This window comes from Excalfactoria chinensis, chromosome 3, assembly GCF_039878825.1.
Source record: "Excalfactoria chinensis isolate bCotChi1 chromosome 3, bCotChi1.hap2, whole genome shotgun sequence".
Lineage (NCBI taxonomy): Eukaryota > Metazoa > Chordata > Aves > Galliformes > Phasianidae > Excalfactoria > Excalfactoria chinensis.
In genome coordinates, this window is record NC_092827.1 from 39,693,054 (window position 1) to 39,713,829 (window position 20,776).

Genomic DNA, 20,776 nt, shown 5'->3' on the forward strand with positions numbered 1-20,776 from the left:
GGATGGTGTTTTTCTGTTTAGTTTCAGCTGGAAATAATCCATACCATATTCTCTGGAGCAAAAGCATGGCAAGCAGGGATGATCAGATTCATTAAAAAATAAAAACACACTCCTAGCCTGAACCAAAGTGCTAAGGCAGACCTACCAGAAAGTCTTTTTAAAAACTGTTATAAAAATACATATTCTATCCCTATTTATTAAAAAAAAAAAAGAAAACATTCAGGTTTGCATTTCTGCATATGACTTGAGGAACGTACCCCAGTGCTATAGAAATTTTGATGTGAGGTTTAATTATTGTAGCCTTGACAGTTAACCTCTCAGTAAGCTCAGGTTCCTTCCCTGTACATTTGCTTATGTCTATCCATAAACTTTAATAATGCCTTCTCAAAAGCTACTTCCATGGCAATTTAAAATCATAAACAAGATGAACAAAGTCCTAGAAAGAAAACAAATATACGAAACCATACAAACTTGTCACATTCAGATTCTGGTAAAAAATATTAAAATTTAATAATAACTTGTAAACATACATTTATGTCAAGGAAAGAGCAAAGGCATTCAAACAAACAAATGGATGTAGAACTTAAATAATATTTACAAATTCTAAACCATAAGTTGACTATCGTCACAAATACTTTAAATATTAGGAGAATATAGTGTAAATTCTAATACAAATTAGATATTAATTCCATCTGATATTTTTCCAGTGATAAGTCTAATCTTTACATACTATGTACATTAAAATACTAAAAAGTTATAAAATTTTATTTCTGTTACTATGCAAAGGAATGGAAAATACATCAGATCTGCCTTACTGTACAATATCCAAATTGAACTTTCTCTGGTGTCCTCTGCAAAAATAAATGGCACTTTCACATGCAACAAGGCATGAAGTAGAAGCCTGTCCATTAGCAATATGCTACCTGAATGCAAAACAAACCAATGCCATTCAACCATCTAGCTGAAAATCAAAAATAAGACGGCAGAAAGAGATTCTAACAAACTTCCCAATTCAGACTGAAGTAATAACAAAAAGCATGTAAACCAATTTCCATACAGACCTGTCATTTAAAAAAATGAAAATACATCGTACTGGGAAAAGTAAGTTGTGTGACAGTATCAAAGTTCCTTTGACAACATCTAATGGAGAAAGAAACCTGATGATCCTGTATGAATTCTAAAACTCAGCCCTGCTGCTGCATCTGAGTTGCTATTCCACTAACAGCTTCCCAAAAAACGATTTCCACCACACTGAATTTCACATCAGTAGTCAGATGAGTTTTCTGGACTTCATTATGCCATTGTGTAACCATAGCTTCCACAGTGCAGCGCCACAAGAAGCCTGTCCTTCAGGATTTCTTTACTTGGGTATTCAGGTAACTTGAGCATGTTGATACTGGAAAGGGGAAGAGGAAAAAAAACAAACCAAGAACAAAAAAAAAGGAAAGGAAAACTCATCAGAGCAAGAAACGCAACTGTAAAGTTTTGTTTTCTAATTGAAAATTACAAAGATGTCACATTCAGTAAATAAGGAGCAAACAAAGCCAGTTCTGCATTACAGTCCCATTGGGCAGCATGCACATATATTGCAGAAAAATGTTTTTTATCACATTAGTTAAATTTAATACATTAGCTTAACTTTTAACTTCCCTTATAAAAATGAGCAAAAAATAAAAATTATACAACTACCACTGAGTATAAACCCACCACTTGAATAATGCCAAGAGAATACTCCAGGAACTGTCAAAGACTTCTGGCCTTTTAATGAAAACATTCAAAATATTTTTGACTGGCATTTATAAGAAAAAGCTTTTATTTTTAAGGTGTTATGATGAGTATTTGACATACCACGTGCTAGATGTTGGTAAAAGGTTGGCAGTATATGGCACAGCAGCAATCGTAAAATTCTGCAGTCCACTCCCACCCATTATATTGGCAAAGCCACCATGAGGCACTCTGGAACTGAGAATACTCACAGAAATTAGATCGTCATAAGAAGAGGTAAGTAACAAATACATAGTAACACCGCAATCTCTGTTAACTTACTAACACTTTTATCGAGGTTCTCCCTTTCTCACATCAGTATCAAAATTCTCATTGTCTAAATAGTTAAATTATAATACTCACATTTACATTTATGTGCATTATACATCAAACTCTTTGAATGATATTCAGGAGAATTCTGTTTGCAAAGCAAGCTCACTTCTTCAACCAGTTTTTATAAGACCTCAGTTTACCACATTATCATATTTATCACACCTTGTCTACTTTTTTTCCCCTACATTTGCAGTTCAAGAAGTACTGCATTATTAAACAGTTTATTCTCCAGTTGCTGCCTGTGTAAAAACTGACCCAAGTGTTTTGATACATCTTTTCATTTAGTACTTCATATTTAATATTTTAGGTGTTAACTAATAAAACCATCACACTGGATACATTCTCATCTGGTGATCTTAGAATGGCCTGGGTTGAAAAGGACCACAATGATCATCCAGTTTCAACTACCCTGCCATATGCAGGTCTGTCAACCACCTGACCAGGCTGCCCAGAGCCACATCCAGCCTGGCCTTGAATAACTCCAGGGACGGGGCATCCACAGCCTCCCTGGGCAACCTGTTCCAGTGTGTCACCAATAATCTATGGCAAAACAATACACACACAAAAATCACCACCATCTTCAGGAATGCATTCTCTCTTAATCATTTTATTTATTTATTTATTTTTTCCTCCATTTCAAGATATTTTCCAGGATTAAAGTGTAAATGAATAACAGACATGAAGTCTTCAGCATCCTTCCCTGATTTTAAACTGAGACAAATACAGTAAAGTTCAGATATTTCTATCAGCTGAAGTTGGTATGCATTATAACATAAAACCTGTTGTTATTACAGTCCTCATTACATTTTTTTTTTTAATTTTTTTTTTAAAGTCTAGAAACTACAACAAAAGGAAAAGGACTAATGAAGTTCAATGTGAGCAAGCAATGCATTCTCACATCAAAGGACAGCAGACTCTTAGTTGCATCAAGAATAGTGCCAAGAGGTGAACCCGCCTGTGTTCAGCCCAGGAAGGAAAGACTTGGAAGTGCAAGTGCTTTCTGGTAGAAGAGAGACAAGGATACGCTGCATCAACATGAGCAAAGTGACACAAAGGGACCAGAGAACCTGCCACATGAGGAGAGAAGCTGGGGTTGTTCAGCAAGGAGACTCAGAGAAATCTGATCGGTGTGCTTAAATGTCCACAGGGGTGAATAAATAGAGCTTGAGAAATTGCATTTAAACCTGAGGGGTTTTGTGTTGTTTTTCTCTCTCACTCTGAGGGTGGTCAAACATTAGAACGAGTTGCCCAGAGAAGCTGTGGGGTCCTTGTAGACCAGACAAGACCATGAGCATCCAGTTCTAACTGACCCTCCTGCTTTGAGCATGGAGTTGGATGAGGTCCCTTCCAATTTCATCTATTCTATGATTCTGTAACAAGCAAAGAAAGAATCTGATAAAATAAGAAAAACCTTCCATAAAATATAAAAGAGCTGTCAGCATTCAGGATTACAGGAAAACACATTAAAAATAATGAAAATAAGTAAAAAGACACTAAAAAATGAGAATAAGAAGGGAAAAGAAGAATGAAGTAAAGCTTCTGCTCAGTAAAATTACATGGTAAAATGCAGAAAAGGGGAGGTTGCTATTGCCTGACGTTAAGGAGATATATCAAACTATGCAATAACATTTCTTAAATACACCATTAAGAGCTAGCTATAGCATCCAACAAAAGCATAATATTCAACCACCTAGATTAATGGCAGCACAATTCAACACATCATTCCTAGCATTGGTGTATAAGGCAACCACCAGGAAGAAGAGTACTGATTATTTGCAGCATACCATTTCTGATGTACAAATGCAATTGTGTTTGCAGCCACACTTCAAAAGAGTTGTAAAGATTTTACAGCAGTACACTCTTTTGTAGCGTGTTTTTGGCTTGCATTTCTAATACAGTGCTGCATCCCCTACAGTGAATTTTTGTTCTGTGAGCCAGGAGAATTCTGCATTCAAATAAGCAATAAAATACAGACCTCATTTTGTCAACAGCCCACTATTAGCTAACTTTTTTTATAATTTAACTCATTAAAATGCTTTTCATATGGTAGATTAAAATCATGGCTTTCAATGCACAAAATAAATGGCTTAAACCTCCAAGTATGTGATTTCATCTCAACAAAACACTGCCAACATTATAAAGAAAGCCTTTCAAAGATGTGTAAATAAGATCACAAGATCCTACCTCTCCTACTGCATGTGCAAATAGCCTTCAGCAAAAGCAACAATACAATTCCATAGCTCGGGGAACTTTAGAGCTATTGAAATGTTTAAACTTGCATCTGAATCATAATATTACTATCTATTTTCTATTAACAGATTTTGCATAATCCTACTAAAAAAAAACCAGCATAGAAAGAATTCGCTCTACTTATGTTTTGTTTTAAGAATAATCATATCTATTCCATTTATCAAATACATTGACTTTCCCTTAAAACAGAATGTAGCTTATTTTTTACTTAACAGAAACTGCAGCGTCCTAAGTTAAATCAGAAGAGCAGGCATCCACAGTACTATAACCTAAAAACTCTGTAGTTTTAAAAGAATACTAGTAAACATTTATCACAGCAAGTATTCAACACTCCCAACTATTAACTACAAACCTGATCAAAAGTTGCCAATAGGTAATTAACAAATAGCCAAATACAGTAATAAACTATGTGGTTATTAAGAAAACATTTGGGTCCCCAATGCAAATATCTGGCACAATTTAGGCTTTTTCTTCAGTGTGCTAAGACCTCCAAAACACAGACACTGAAATGCCACGTGTGACATGGAAAGTGCATCGTCAAAAAAAAAAGATGTCTCAAAATTAATATTACTGATTAATCCAATGCTATAAGCAGTGAAACTACCAAAGCGAGCCTTTACTACATGGAAGAGAAAAAGCTTTATGACTAAGGGAAGATGAAAGGTAACATAACAGAAATATTTAGAGTTGTCAGAGAAACACTGAAGATATTGGCACAAATGTAATTAATGTTATTCAACTCACAAAGTTAATTTTATAGCCTTCAACTGGAAAGTAAGAATAGTAGTACTTCACACACACCCAAAAAAAAAAATCAATTAAGTGAATACGCAGAAGAGACTAAAGGGAAATGGAAATAATGGAAATTTAGAATGCAGATTGCAAACCAGCCCACACAGAATCTTAAAATAAATTCCTGGTTAAAAAATGTGGAGCATCCAGCTAGAAAAAAATAAAAATCTTGTTTAAAATCAGATATAACTTTAATGTAAAATTTTACTTGAAATACTGGCCTGTATTAGACATCAAACTCACAGTCTGGCATCTAAATTTTTTATGTCCAAAAACCAGAGCTTTTCAGGACACTATTGGATGAGCAGTGCTCAAGCATGTATTAATCAGGCTACACAATTGTTTACTTGGTAAGAAGTATCCACGAGAATCCAGGATATTATCCCAAATGTCTATGAAGTGGCATTCAGTATGTTTATTATCATTCGCAATGTTTTAAGCAGCATTTGAAACATGACCTTACATCTTACATATCCTTATTTGCCACCTAGATTTAGAAATGGATTGGTTCATTAAAAAATGGAAGACCACCAGCTGACATGCAGCAGATGTGCAGTGAGAATCACAGGAATCATTTGTGTAGAGGATAAAGGAAGATCAATGTGCACAGAACTAGCTTCTTAAATTGCCTGTGATCCCTAAAACCAATCAAATTCATAATAAATCAAGTGAAACTAATATAATTTAAAGACTGTTCCATTTGATGATATGTCTGTGGCTGTGAAATTTCTTCCTATAAAAGCCACGGTTTAATGATCTAAATTTGTATTTTACCACCACTTAATCACAAAATTTATAAACAAAGGAAAAGGTCAACTGCTCTGCTGATCCTCAAGTATGAAGGGAACACTACGTTAAGAAGAGGGTGTAATCTGTACCTACCAAATTCAGCCAACATATGTCACTTTGCAAACTATCTGTACACACAGACCTGGCAACACACCCAGATGCAAGTGAAATTTACTACTCAAACCATAAAAGGAAGCAAAAGTGGCTTTCTCTGAAGAACAACTAGAATTTAGGGCAGCAATACTATATAAAGCAAACAGTCTTACATATGGTTGCACTTTCACTTGATCTTGTCGTGCTGCGCTAACATTAAATCCAACTGAGCTTTAGGAGAAGGAAGTTCTGTCTACACCCATTAAAATCACACCTAGTTGTTTCTTATAGTAAAGCCTATATTTATTCAAAACTTACAGTGATATGTGTCCCTTCCCATAGTAATGGGGTTGGAACTAGATGATCTTTAAGGTTCCTTCCAACTCAAACCACTCTATGATTCTATCCAGTACTCACTGGAGAAATCAACGAATACATAAATATGCAACAGGAAGGCGAATATAAAGTGCCATTAAATTCACTACCTCCTTGAAAATTACCTGAGGCAGCAAAGTAACTACACAGAAGCTTGGTACTGGGGTCACTCTCTATTCAACATCTTTATCAGTGATATTGATGAGGAGATTGAGTGCACCCTTGGAAAGTTTGCAGACAATAGTAAGTTGGGAGGGAGTGCTGATCTACCTGAGGGGAAAAAGGCGCTATAGACGGATCTGGATAGCCTGGACTGAGGGGCAAAGGTTAACTGTATGAGTTTCAACAGTGCCAAATGTCAGGTCCTGCATTTTGGTCACAACAACCCCAGGCAACCCTACAGGCTTGGGGAGGTGTGGCTGGAAAGCTGCAGATGAACTTTGGTGTACTGATGGACAGTCAGCTGAATATGAGCCAGCAGCGTGCCCAGGTGGCCAAGATGGCAAACGGCATCCTGGCTTGTATCATGAATGGTGTGGTATCAGGACTAGGGAAGTCATCCTGCCCCTGTACTTGGCACTGGTGTGGCCCCACTTCAAGTAACGTGTTCAGTTTTGTGCACCTCTGTACAGAAACGACATTGAGGAGCTGGAGCAGGCCCAAAGAAGGGCAACAAGCCTTGTGAACGGTTTGGAGAATATGCCCTACAAGGAGCAACTAAAGGAACAGGGGCTGTTTAGTCTAGGGAAAAGAAGGCTGAAGGGAAACCTTATTGCTCTCTTCCAATACCTGAAAAGTAATTGCAGCAGAGCAGTGCTGGTCTCTTCTCACTGGTGACAGGATGAAGGGAAATGGCCTCAAGTTGCACCAGGGGAGGTCTAAGTTGGATATAAGGAAAAACTTCTTTACAGAAAGGGCTGTTTAGCACTGGAATAGGCTCCCCAGGGAGGTGGTTGAGTCACCATCCCTGGATGTGTTTAAAAACTGTTTGGATGTGATGATCACAGACATGATTTAGTGGGGGGTTGTTAGTGAGGGTAGTACGGTTACGTCATGGTTGGACTCAATGACCTTTAAGGTCTTTTCCAACCTGAGTGATTCTATAATTCTGTGAGGCCTCCTGCAAAGCAGTCAAGTATAATAAGCGAGTACTTATCCATTCAAGCAGCAATATATGTATCAGAAGTACTAACACACATTTTGTCTGTTTTTATAAATGCACTGAACACCAAAATATTCACAGTACTTTCTAGGTATGTGATCTGAAGCCTGTTGACTTATTTCAGAGTATCCAAACAATATATTTGTTGCTACGTAGGGTTTCTCACCTGCCAGTAACGAACTGTAAGAGTAGCACTCTCTCTTCCTGAGTTAGTTCTTCCACAACATCCCAGAACCACTAAGGAAGAAATAAGTTAGTTTGCATTTTCCATCAAATACTTACAGCATTTGAAAACATAATGGTAAGACTATAAATTCTCTGTATCTTGAATTACACCGATTTTCACATCGAATACATAACTAAGTCACATAATATGGGAATATAGTATAAAAAAGCTGCACAAATTTTAACCAAAATAAGCTTCCATGTAAACACATCCATAGAGAAACAGGGAAAATAAATAAATAAATAAATAAATCTTTCTTTCTTGTGGATTAAAATGCAACAATCATTATTATTCAAAAAAATAATTTTACCTGGATTACTTGGTCTCCTCTCTCATAGCCGCTGGTATATTCTGTATTTTTTAACCAATCATTCACATCGATTTCCGGCATACCAGACAACAAAAGCTCCTTCAGAAGAAGCACACAGCTTTTTGTTAGTGTGGACTAACCATTAATTTCAAGGGATTATGCTATTTAAATGGTAATGCTTTTAAATAATAATAATTAAAAAAAAAAAAAAAAACACATTTGCAGTTCTATTTCTGCTTAGTTTTACCCTTACAGAATCTTGTGTTGTTACTAAGTTTTACTATCAAAAGATTCTTGAAATCAGGCAACTGTACACGATCTGTCTAATTTAAGCATACTACATCAAGAGATGGAAATCACAATGGAAGAGCCTAAAAATAAAAGCTCTAAGTTTTACCATAACTTAAAGCAAAACTTGAGATACCTTAGTTACAGAACAACAAACTACCTTAAAAAACTTATTCCAATTTGATTCTAAAACTCAAAGAAGAAAAAAAAAGTGAACACAGTACACAGCATCTCATGATTCTTGAAGAAATTCTGTCTTCCAATTCCTTCCTCCAGAAAAAAAGTCCATATATATAAATATATATGGACAACAGTTCTCAAGGTACAGTTTATAGCGTTTATCACTGGCATTTTCCTGTGACGCTAAGTTGGATAAGCAAGAATACTCAAATTGAGATCCTCACTGATAGATGCAAATGAAAGGACTGAAATGAAAGATGCAAAATATGTATATTCTCTGGGCTCTGTTTCTGCGCCATTACATTATCGAGGAATGGTGCTGAACAAAGTCTCTGACCAAAAGTACAGGCATCTCTGCTTACCAGTTCATATTCATCAAAAAGTTGAATCAAAGATGGTGGAATGAACATATGGAAGCCTTGTAAAAAGGCATTTATCTGAGGTTGAATGGCTCTTGTCATTCTAAGTTCAGTGACAAGCTGGACATATTCAGCCTGCAAAAAAGAAAATGAGATTAAGATATACAATAACAAAACTACCTACTGATCATGCATACACATATACATTAATGCAGTCCTCCATATATTACAAATTTCATCTCCTGTTAAGGCATTAAGAGTCCCCTATGCACTTTCCACGCAGTTAAGCAACACAAGATAACTCAGATGATCCTTTAGAGTTCATAGTCCTTTGTTTTATTCCTTCCTTCCACCAAAGACAACTGCCAAACACAAGAGTTCAAATCACAGCAGCAGCCAGTCAAGATGGACCTAGACCAAGACCACAGAAATGAATAAAACTTGTTTGTCACGCCTGCATCTAATATAGCCACCTCTGATGCATGCTGTTGCACAGTTAAGCCAAGCAGCGTAACTCAGGAAAAAAAAAGGTAACATTCTGAAGCAATATTTGCTAGTGAAAAAAGCCTGCTTGTTTTCCTTGTGTCTCTGGGAGTCTAACCCCTGCAAGCTTTGTTGTATTAATAACTTTTTTTAAACAAGTCTCAAAAGCCACCTCAATTTTTAGAGGGAAGAAAAACAACAGTATTTATACTATAAATATGCAAACAGACAATGCAATATTTTGCATGCTTTAGAGATTTGAGGGCTCTGTTCTGCTTTAAAAGATTCCCATTAGAAAAGGAATTCTCCAAAACTCTGCTTTTGTTGCAAACACAAAAGCTTAGGAGGCAGTTAAAGGAAGGATTTTAAGAAAGAGACAGATTTAAAAGTGCCTGCATTAAAGCTGTGCAAACACCTCTCATTTAACCTGACAAAACAATGCAAGTCTAAAAAGTATTCAAGAACAGAAAATTTGTCCTCAAATAGAAATCTATTTCTGGATTTTTTTTAAGCATATGGTTTCAAAGTAATGCTTTTTTTACTTCCTAATTGCCATTTCTAGTAAGAAAATCATAAAATATATCTCCCAATTTAACCATCTCTACCATCATCTTGCTTCAAGACAACAACCTTATGAAAATGCAACATAGATGTTTAAATTAAAAAGAAAAAATCATTAACATAACACTGAAGTTTAGAAACCAGAAGAAAAACAATTAAGTAATCTGTCTCTCCTTCTCTTGACAAAGAAAAGAAAGCCAAACAAAACAGAGCATGTTTTTCAAGGGCAGTTCCTTACAAGCACAAAAGTACACAGTTTAGCTACTTGCCTCACAGCTGGAAGATATTTTTAAATACATTGCTATCATCACAATAGAGCGAGAGGATAATTAATTTGTAAAGAGCTCTGAAGACATACCTAAGCATGTCTGCAGCTGCAGAGCTGTTAACAAAAACCTGGTTGCAATCTAGTAATCTCCCTAGGTTGTTTTCACTATCAGTGGAACTGAAGACATCTCCTCCTAATGAATTAGATGAGCAACCAAAGGATATTAACTGCAGAAGAGAGTTCACCTCTGCAACTACTTTTATGAGCTCTGGGTAGAAATAAGAAACTTAAGCAATAACAGAATTAAAGGTAATGTTAACATTGTTCTTCTACAAGCAGAAATATTTGTTTTTAAGTCTGTTACTCCTTAGATTGTTCAGAAAACAGGGAAATAGAAAGTTTCACAATCTTATCTTGAAAAAATCCATTAGAATAAATACAATGTATATAAATTATATTATTGCATTACAAATATATTTACATTAAACACTTCCATTATGAAAGAAAATAGTTGCTGTGCTTTAGGTAGAACAAGAAACCTTTAAACAGCCTGGAACAGCACCGCATACTGACTACAAGAACCGGTGCACACTGAGAGACCTGTCCCACTATATTTACGTAATGTATGCCAGCAAAAAACAGCCAATCTGTTTTTGCCTCTGTTTATTTCATTTGCATTTTATTCCTTCTCCAAAGCCTTGGGAACACATTACAAAAACAAAAAAACTTCAGAATTTTGTACACAGTCCTACATAGCGCATAAAAGTTACAAACTAACACATTCTTCATTCAGTGAGTTGCTCATCACAAACATAATAGAGAAGCTGGGGTAAGGGCTTGTATTGTATTTTCCTTTGAGGTAAAGCAAGCAAAGATTTCACAACCCTATGCACTAAGACAAGGATCAACGTCCATTATGATGTTCAGGTTTAGGAGGCAGCCACATCCTAAAGATGTTTTAAAAATGTGTGTGGTTTTTTTTTATTGCCAGACAGCATGGCCAGGTCACAGACAGACAGGTCCCAAAGACAGGGAAAGAAATATGACTGTAGAGATTTGGACAACTTTTTGAAACAGTATATGGTCAAACTTTGTCTCTCATTTTTCCTACAAGTAAGTTGAAATCTACAAGAACACACATAGAAAAGAATAAAGAAAACTGCATAGCAAGGAAATGGGAAAAAGCAATACTTCTCCCTCTGAGGTCTCTCCATTATCATCATAAAAGGCTGCTGAACCACTACTATAACAGAGACTTTAGTTGGAGCTATGCAGACAGCCCAATTGCAAGACTGGAACATTTACATCGCATGATCCCACAGCCATTCACCTATTATACAATTGAGGTAAAAAGAGAATTTGCTCAAACACCTTTTACAAACAGCTATGCAGCTATTACTTCTACTCTTCAACAATATACTTTTCTCCTTTCCTTTCTGCTTTTCTGTAAGAGGAAAATGGATAGTTTCTGTGGGCTTCTTTGATTTGTTTGTTTGTTTGGGTTTGGGAGGGTTTGTTGGTTTGGTTTTTAAGGAATAAAGATTCACTCAATTCCATTTCAAAATACATTATCTTCAAACAGGTAATCTGCTAGTGTGCAGACACAGCAAATTCTTTTAGAAGCTGGTTTTCCTTCTCCCAGAGGTATGACAAATACAAAGATTTTTAAGCAAAAATCTTTTGTTCCTCAGGTAAAGGCAGAAAAAAAAACTATATCTGTAGCAAGAAAAAAAAAAAAAAAAAAAAAAAAAGGTGTTGCATAAATTAGAGTGCAGTCTTTTCTGTTTAACCCATAAGAGCTGTTAAGTTAAAGCATACAGCAAAAATCATGTCATGTTAAAGACACTGGAAAAAATACCCAAACAGTACTAAACCACACTAAAACACAGTTCTACAATTTTCAGCAGCTTGGTTCACTGATGTCAAAATCTGAAATAAACATTGGCATCTCATAGATGTACACTGACTTTCCATTTTGCAGCCTTCAAATTCAAAAATCAATGAATAATAACAGTTTTAAAGCTACTATAACAGTTAGCTGTTTCTTCCCACCCTTTAAATAAAGGCTACACAAACGCCAGTCCCTTCCTGACAGCACTGAAGAAGGCTGATGAGCTGGCAGGAGTGCATATGTGCTACGCACATTCAAGCACCTTTCTCAGACTGTGCCCCGAGTCACAAGTTAATGGAACAATGTGAGCTATTAATGGCTGAGGAAATCCTCATGTGGGCAAACTTCTAATTTCATGCTAACTGGTAACTGCCAAATACTTTTAAAATGGTCGTTTAAAAGAACGCTATTCATTTCATCATCAGATCTGTTTTATACACTGAAATCAAGACCACCTAGAAACAAGAATCAACATCTTTGCATTCTCTGGTGGGCAGTAAGGAAATTAATCACCCACTCACAATCAGACTTGTTTTATTGTCCGTATTCTTTCATGAATGACTGTATTGCAGGAGACAGGCAGAATCAGGCTAATAACACACACTTCAGCTATTGCAATAGCACTCTACCTTAATGAAAATGAGGATTAAGCATACAAGAATTCGGTGCCAACTGCGCCAAGAAAATAGAATTTTGTGAGAGCAAATGCTGACACCAAGCGGTGATTACTATTACAACAGCTGTCTGCGTTAGCAGGGAAACCAAATGAATACTGCATACACAAAGTAAATTAAACCTGCTGATACAACAACATAGTGAGTGAACTGCAAATGGCTGAAAATCCTCCTGCAGCTTTTCAGGTCACCAATCATACTGTATATTATTGCATGGCAATCTAAGGCTGCCTTACCTACAGTTTTACTTTTTAGCAATTGCTATTGTTCTACCCTCCTGGTATATTCAGTCATGATTTAACATTATCAATATCTGTAACTTTTAAAGCAAATACTTCATTTTTCTTCCAGAAGTTCTGACAGAAAGAACATCAAAGCTGAACACAATAGATACATATGATAGTACTACCTCAGTAATGCATTAAGCTAGAAAAAGAAAGGGAAAAGAGACAGTAACTTATTATTTTATATACTTATTCCTTTCTCAGAAAGAGAGTACAATTGTTTTTTCTTATATTCCCAGCACCTGAATAAATCTGTATACTCACCTTGTTTTCTTGTGTCACAAGTATACTCGCACCCCCAGGCTTTAATGGCACTTCTTCCATTGCTCCAAATACGTCAGTCTCAACAGAAAATGTCAGCTCTAAACCCAGATCACTGATATCATTATCTAAAATCCACTGCAAGTTCTTTGCATACTCTGGATCAATAGATGCTACATCCTGATAATTTACAGGTATACCTAAAAAGAAAAATAAAGATAAAATAAATACAAGAAGGTAAAAAGGGTTCTAATTTCATATATAGTAGAAGATTGCCCTCTAGAGAGGAAATGGAATAATGCAGTAACAGAAGAGAGGAAAAAGGGATTCACCAGCATTAAACTACAGCTGAACTGTACTTAGAGCGATTTAAAAGCATTAAAGTTTCCTCTGGATGTGTTTTTTTTCCCCCTCAGAGAAGCAAATGGCACACCTCTTAAGCAACAACAGTTTGCACAATTATAGATGGCTTGTGGATTTCAGTAGAAGCATCTAACAATAAAGAACGTGCAAGGTTAAAGAAGTGATCAAAAAAGAAGAAAAGCTCTTTTAAAGTTTTCTATTTAACTTCTAGGAACCCAAATCCATTCTTTTTTTTCCCCCTGTATAGTATCTCTTCTCCCCAGGAAATGTTTATAGCTGGAAAAAGAAAATATGAATACCTTTCTATATTTTGAAAATTCCTTCACTCTTGAGTTTTCTTTTTCATCTTTTGTTATGAGTTCTACTACTCAGTTGAAAAAAAAAAAAAAAGTGATTTATAGAAATTTCACATTTTCAAACTGAACTTCAGGTCACTCAGAAGCACTGAGATAAGCACTGATGTGCTAGAAGTTTGGCTTCCAGCCCAGTATGGAAACTGCTTATTTATTATCCTCTTCACAGACATGGCACTTGAGAACAAGTTTGAGCAAACATGTCAAGAACAAGTTGACTGAGTTTGCACAGAAAAAACTACCTCTTCACTGCACAAGAAAGCAAACCTGAGTGACTTTACAAAGACAGATAACTTAGATAACTGTCAAAATAAATACCTGGAAAAGAGGAAGAGGGTATAAGTGTTAACAGCTTTACAGGAGAAAACTAATTACTGGGAAGTATGTCTTCTACTTCACAGTCTTCTTGTTCATTTTTACGGTGACACATGAACGTTCTATTAGTAGAGGTTTTAACACGCTATGGACTGCAGGATCAGCACCCCAGACAATAAGACAATTCAGAGGCTAACAGCTTGTAGAAACACGTAAATGCAAAAATCTCTACAGTATTTCACTGGAAGGTCTGAACAGTGCTAAAATGTCTTTGTAGGCTAGAGCTGAAGTTTCCTTTTCCAAACACAAAACTGTCTCTTTTTTAAAAAAATACAAAATAACTGGGTAACAGCAACAGAGAAAGTATCTTCTCTTCCCCTGCTTAAGCAGAAGACAGTTTGAGGGGGGAAAAAAAACAAAGAGACCTTGGTAACTTCTAACTGTATTCTTGCCTTAGTTCTATATCTGTAATAGAGTACACTGATAAACAAAAAGAAAAATGAAGTTTAAGAGCACAAACAAGAAGTAATATCATTCAGAAATTTAACACATCATAAACCATGTTTCAACTGTGTTATCACCAGAGCAGATCACTCACTGCATACCAGATATTGGTGCAGAAAGATCCCATCACAGTGTAAAAGGGTGACGAGCCCACCTGAACCTGAAAAAAACTGGCCTCACTCGTTCTCACAGGTTTCAGTTTTTACCATCACCAGGAAAGGCAAGTAAAATGAAGGATTGCAGTGTGAGGTGAGAAACCAGAAATAGGAAACTGGTCTCAGGCTTCAATAGGATGTTTAATACTCCTTTGCTTATGACCCCCAAGAAGCTGAAGGAAACCTCTACTATGTCTGTAACCTGGAAATTTGTATTTGGCATGAACATAGTGAACATAACCCATACCTAAACTTGAAAAAAGCCTCAGGAGCACCTGCTGTTGTGCATCTCAGGTTCCTGAAGTGAGAGGAGACTCACAAAGGTGAGGGAAGTGGACTTAGAAATCTCGTTTGAATAATCCACTCCAACGCGGGAAAAACAATTACTTTGGGAAACAGAGGTATATTTTTTCCTTTTTATTGTGTTCAGAAAGTAACAAGAGGTGACAAAAACCTGTGAATATTTTGAACTTAAATGAACTGAATGTATCAAACCTCTGAGGAGTTACAGGGCGTCAGTGAAACAGGATGGTTAAGACCTTATTAAGAGGTACTGATGACATCTTATTAACAGTGGCTATGCACTACTGTTTAGTTTTCAAATAGAGAGATGCCACGTTAGAAGAGATGTGGCCAACAGCTGACTTACATACTGTGCTAATTTCTCACTTCAGGAAAAATATCCTGTGGCAAGAGTAAAAAAGCAAAAGAAGATCAACACCTGACTGTTTTCAAAGCATGTGAGCAAGCAGCATTAGAATGATTCCCATTTCTGAGTACAACACATAGAGATTATCCTTTAAGTATCATTCTTCTCCTCATGTGGAAGAATCACTTGATGAGAGGCCAATCCTTAAGCCAGCATCAAATTGCACCATACAAAGAAACGTCTACTTCAGAACCCTCCTATCATGTGAAGAAACAATTACTGTAGAAGCCTAATGGGTCATTGCCTATTTGGTGCTGCTTCAGACCTCCATTACCTCTTGCCCAGTACACGGTTACAAAGCATAAAGCAGATCCAAGGGAGACAGGTAAAGGTTAACACTATTCTCATGCAAAAAGATCTTGAGAAAGATAAGCAGGCTGATTGTAGAAAATCAGAATGAGATCTAAAGAATCTGAATGTCTTGCGAGGGCATAAAGTAAGGAGTGGTTCTTGAGGAAAAGTAAGACTCTTTATCCATGTTCTTGAGGAAAAGTTAAACAACAAGCTATCTTATACCTCCAAAGACAACTAAGGAATAGCACTTCAGAAGAAAGAACATTCTGCGTGATGTGGCAGTTCATAAGAGATACTCAGTATGAAACAGTAATCACTACCATATTATGCTGTATTTTGACGTACACAAAAGATTAGCAAGACTCTTTGCACTTCTAACACATACAGAATTAAAAAGGAAAAAATTACTGCTCAGACAATTGTTACAAGTAATAAATAGGATTTTAATAAAACCATACCAAGAATATGCTTGTAGAATGATCTTGTGAAGTAAATGTTCACCAGCTGCCTGTGATTGAGAGCTAATCCCAGGATCTGGCCTGCAAAGCGGAAGTAGTTCAAATGATCTGGGTTTACAGAAGAGTTGCTGTTTGGCTGTAAGGTTGTTCCTATAAAATAAGAACATAATTGGATTTTGTTATTTTATCTATATATCTTCTCTAAGTGAAGTTCATGTTTGTCAAACACATTAACTATTGGAAAACAAAGTCTTATTTTGCAGTTCTGGAAGGTTGTTTCTTTTTCTGTTCATGTCAGTAAGACAAAAGAAATAAATGTATTACAATGTAATGAAATCGTATTATTAAAATGATACTGCTTAACCACTCTCCAAGGCAGCACCCTGAAATAATTATCATCAACAAAAGGGTAAGCACTATCTGCAGAACTTGGTCTTCCATTTCTACATGCACCTTTGCTCACTCTCATGGGCCATGCTTCTATAATCTCACGAACAAGCTCACAGGAAAGATCAGAATACATTCAGTTCCTTTCGTCTGGATCCAGCCAGATGCACACAGCAGGCCATCCAGTCTTGGTCTTCTTGGAAGAGACCATCTCGCACAGACATCCCTGAACTTGTCCTTTCAACTTTCAGAAACTGACTTATGCTTCTGCTGTTGACTGATATCCTTACCATTCCCTAAGACTTAAGCCAGAGGGCAAAATATGTATTACTGCTGCTGATTTGAAATCTTTTATTGATAAAGATTTGCTGTGTATGAAGCACCTAAAAGACAAAAAGTCAAATACAAGGTAGACCCACGGAGACCAACAGATCATTTTAGTACAAAAGTGAACCGCTGGACTTTGTGGTTTTCTAAAGAGAAATGAAGGAATATCTTATCTCTACAGCTCCCTTAAAGCTGCAGAAGAAAGGGAAACACTTTCTATACTGCTGTCAAAGCATTATGTTCCTCTAATACCAGACAGAAATAGAATGGAATCATTAAATAGCATGGATTCATTAAAACTGACAATTCATTCTCCTCTTACAAAAGAGGAAAAAATTTAAGGAAACTTAAAATTAAAAAGTATTCACTTGAAGTTTTAAAACTACATGTTGAACAGATCCCTTCTCTACACGCAAATATAATTCTGACAGTTTCACTTTTAATAAGTAACAATCTTACAATCTGCAATCAATTAAGAGAATATGAGATGATAAAAATGCTTTTATTACCCTAAAATTAGTCAACAACAACAACAAAAAAAAAAAAAAGCAGAGACATACCATCAGCTGAATGGGTAAATAAGGCATAATCAGGGTTAACTATTTCACTGGATAAGATATCAAACCACTCACGCACCACACCCTGACCCTGCATGTCAAAAGAATAAAACATATTAGTACCTAGAGCTTTTACTGCCAGTTAAGGTAGATAACTGCACATTTCTTAATGAAAGTACAACAGTTGTTTTAAATTTGAATTTCATTCTAAACAATACTCATGAAAAACAGGAAAACCATGCAGTTTTACCCACCATGCCTTCTTCTCCATGAAATCGTACAGCAATCCCTTGCTTTAGTTTTGCAAAATTTGCTTTAGAGACAACTTCACAGCTACTCCTAAAAATGGAATCTAAATATAAAGCATCAATTAATTTTAAGCATTAATTCATTTTATTACCAGAGACATCCAATTCTGTTTAAAATAATACCTCTGTGAACCAGAAGGATGTCATTTTCATTGACAGGTCTGTGCACCATGTCTGAGTCTGGTTGCCCTGAATGCAGATGTTCATAGAACCATTCACAACGATCTTTAAATGGCTAAAAAACAAAAGGTAAACAACATTACATAGATGCATTCAACTAGATAATTCCTTCACAAGCACAGTGAGGAAACATCGTTCTATCCAAACATCAGGCAGCACTACTTTACTGCGCGGATGATGGAGCATTGGCTTAGGTTGCACGGGGAGGTTATGGACTTTCCTTCAAAAGCCACCTGTACGTGGGCCTGGACACCACGCTTTGAGTGTCCCTGCTTGAGCTGGGTTTTGGACAGATGGACCCAGAAGTTCTGTCAAATCTCAACTGTTCTGCAATTTTGTGAAAATGGTTAAGCACACTACAAATTCATTTTGAGATGCGCTGAGTTACTTAGTACTATCTTAATAAGCTAGGAAGTATTTTGGGATAAGGAAAGGGCAACAATGTCAAAATGAGGAAGCGTTGCATAAATCAGACTTTCATACTGAAGTTTGCCTGCTATTTTTTCCACTTAGCTGCAGTAATTTTCTCTACAGTAACTTTTTGGTCTAGAATTCACATCCCACATAAAACCATGAGGTGAGTTTAGGTTACACAAGACATCGGGATTTTACATGGCAGAAAAAAAAAGAAATATATATATATATATATATATAAAAGTATATATAAGTTTATATATATATATAAACTTATATATATAAGTTTATATAAGTATATATAAATATAAATATATATATATATATATAAATATATATATATATATATATTTCTTCCCACCCACAATTAATCAAACAGGAAGAAACAGTGTTTCACTGAAGGAGCTCCCACTAAGTAACCATGGCAAAAATCAACTAATAATGGTGTACCGATCCTATGTTTTTTTTCTGTTTAACTTATCTTAGATTACCTCAGATTCAGAAGCATTGGAGGACACAGTTCTTCTGTCCTCCCCCAGTGGATTTTAAAAACTAACAAGCAAAAAAACCAACTCTCTTTTACTCATAGAAATTGTAGCAAAACATATCTTTGTGTTTACCTGAGCCTTTATGATGTGCATAAATCTGGACATCAGTTCAGGACACTCAAGAAGGAAATGAAAGTGATCAAAAATGATTTTAGGATTCCTGAAAGAAAAATACTTTGAGTCAGAAGTCTGCTGGACAGAGATCTAATAATAATGCTTCATGACACTCTAAGGCTACTTAAAGAGCCGGTGCAAGTATTCCTATTGAGCAGTTCCAACAAACCCTTCATTTTTGAAACATTTTCATCAATGCTTGCTTCCAAATGACTTAAGCTACACATCTGAGTAAGCATGAAAGCTGCTATTCAGAAGAACAGGCTTGGAAAAACAGAGGCAGTAACCTGTTGAAAAAAAATTATTGCTCTGGGAAAAAGATTTTGTTCACAAAATCTCACCAAATCTTACAGGTTTGTTTAGAAATGCAGAAGAATTCATTTAAGCCTAAACTCTGAATCATTAATATTCACTCTCCCAAATTTGGAAGGGTTAAAGTGCATTTGGAAAGAACAAGAGTGTGTATGCTCTGTATGTCAAAACAATAACCTCAAAACACAGTTCTGTAAGAAGAAAAAGTGTATGAGGTTGGGCCACGTCAGACAAAAAATAAACAAATGAGGAACTGCACATTCCTCGAAGCTTACCGGTTAACAAAACACTTAAGGACATCATCGTGTTTACAAACAAATTCTATAAAACGAGGTGACGTCATCCTGTTCAAAGAAAATCATAAAATGTTAATGGAATTGTTTAATGAAACAGAATTTGAATTATGTTATGCGTTCTACTTTTTAATACAATGTTACACAAATAAAAATGGTTGGTTTTTACTCAATCATTAAACAAAACACCCAGCAGCATTAAAGAATATGAAGACGCACACATTTCTCTGTTGAATTCTCCCAGCTTTCAATATAATGGAAACATATAAAGAAGGACTATTGTATGCACCATATATGCACACTGTTCTATATGCCTGTTCATTAGCTAAAACTCTCACCACACACTTACACACATACTGTAAATTGTACTAAGTGTACAACTTAGTAACAGTGTTATGAAGAATTAATACTACAAACAGTGAGCTCATTAATTACGGGGGAGAAGGTGAAACTTAATAGCTTCTTAAAGAGACCAAATTACTTGTCATGCAAGCATCTTGTACATTAGCATGGAATTTTATTTCTTCTCCTGCATATGTTCAGAGAACATGGGATGAATTTAGATGGGAGTTATGTGGGTGCAAACTTGTTTACGTCTGTGCTGTGTGCCACTCAAGAAGACAGAAATACTTAGTGAGTCCCTTAGTTTCCAGAAGAGCAATATTTGCAATTGAGGATGAAATCATCTTAAAACACGCAGCATCTAAGAATGGTAGTGAAAAAATAGCGCTTTTAAAAAGTCAAGGACAATAATTCTAAAAGATCTGTGATAACTTAATAGAGCTCTGAGTTATTAAGAAAATTAACTATGGCAAACAAGTTGAAAATCACAGATTTCCAGC

General features: G+C 35.9%; 1 protein-coding gene across 4 annotated transcripts in view; it reads right to left on the reverse strand.

Annotated features, from left to right (window-relative positions):
• Positions 1-475: 475 nt before the first annotated feature.
• HACE1 (HECT domain and ankyrin repeat containing E3 ubiquitin protein ligase 1) overlaps positions 476-20,776 on the reverse strand; it is a 47,738-nt gene continuing 27,437 nt past the window's right edge. For all 4 annotated transcript variants that reach the window (XM_072331434.1, XM_072331433.1, XM_072331436.1 and 1 more), the window contains 12 exons: positions 19,917-19,985; positions 19,288-19,375; positions 18,197-18,308; positions 18,020-18,117; positions 17,769-17,856; positions 16,495-16,644; positions 13,347-13,543; positions 8,925-9,056; positions 8,095-8,193; positions 7,725-7,795; positions 1,849-1,962; positions 476-1,396 (listed from right to left, as the gene is read on the reverse strand). In XM_072331434.1, coding sequence (XP_072187535.1) covers positions 1,294-1,396; positions 1,849-1,962; positions 7,725-7,795; positions 8,095-8,193; positions 8,925-9,056; positions 13,347-13,543; positions 16,495-16,644; positions 17,769-17,856; positions 18,020-18,117; positions 18,197-18,308; positions 19,288-19,375; positions 19,917-19,985 — 1,321 coding nt within the window. In that variant the 3' untranslated portion in view covers positions 476-1,293. The remainder of the gene's footprint in view (positions 1,397-1,848; positions 1,963-7,724; positions 7,796-8,094; positions 8,194-8,924; positions 9,057-13,346; positions 13,544-16,494; positions 16,645-17,768; positions 17,857-18,019; positions 18,118-18,196; positions 18,309-19,287; positions 19,376-19,916; positions 19,986-20,776) is intronic.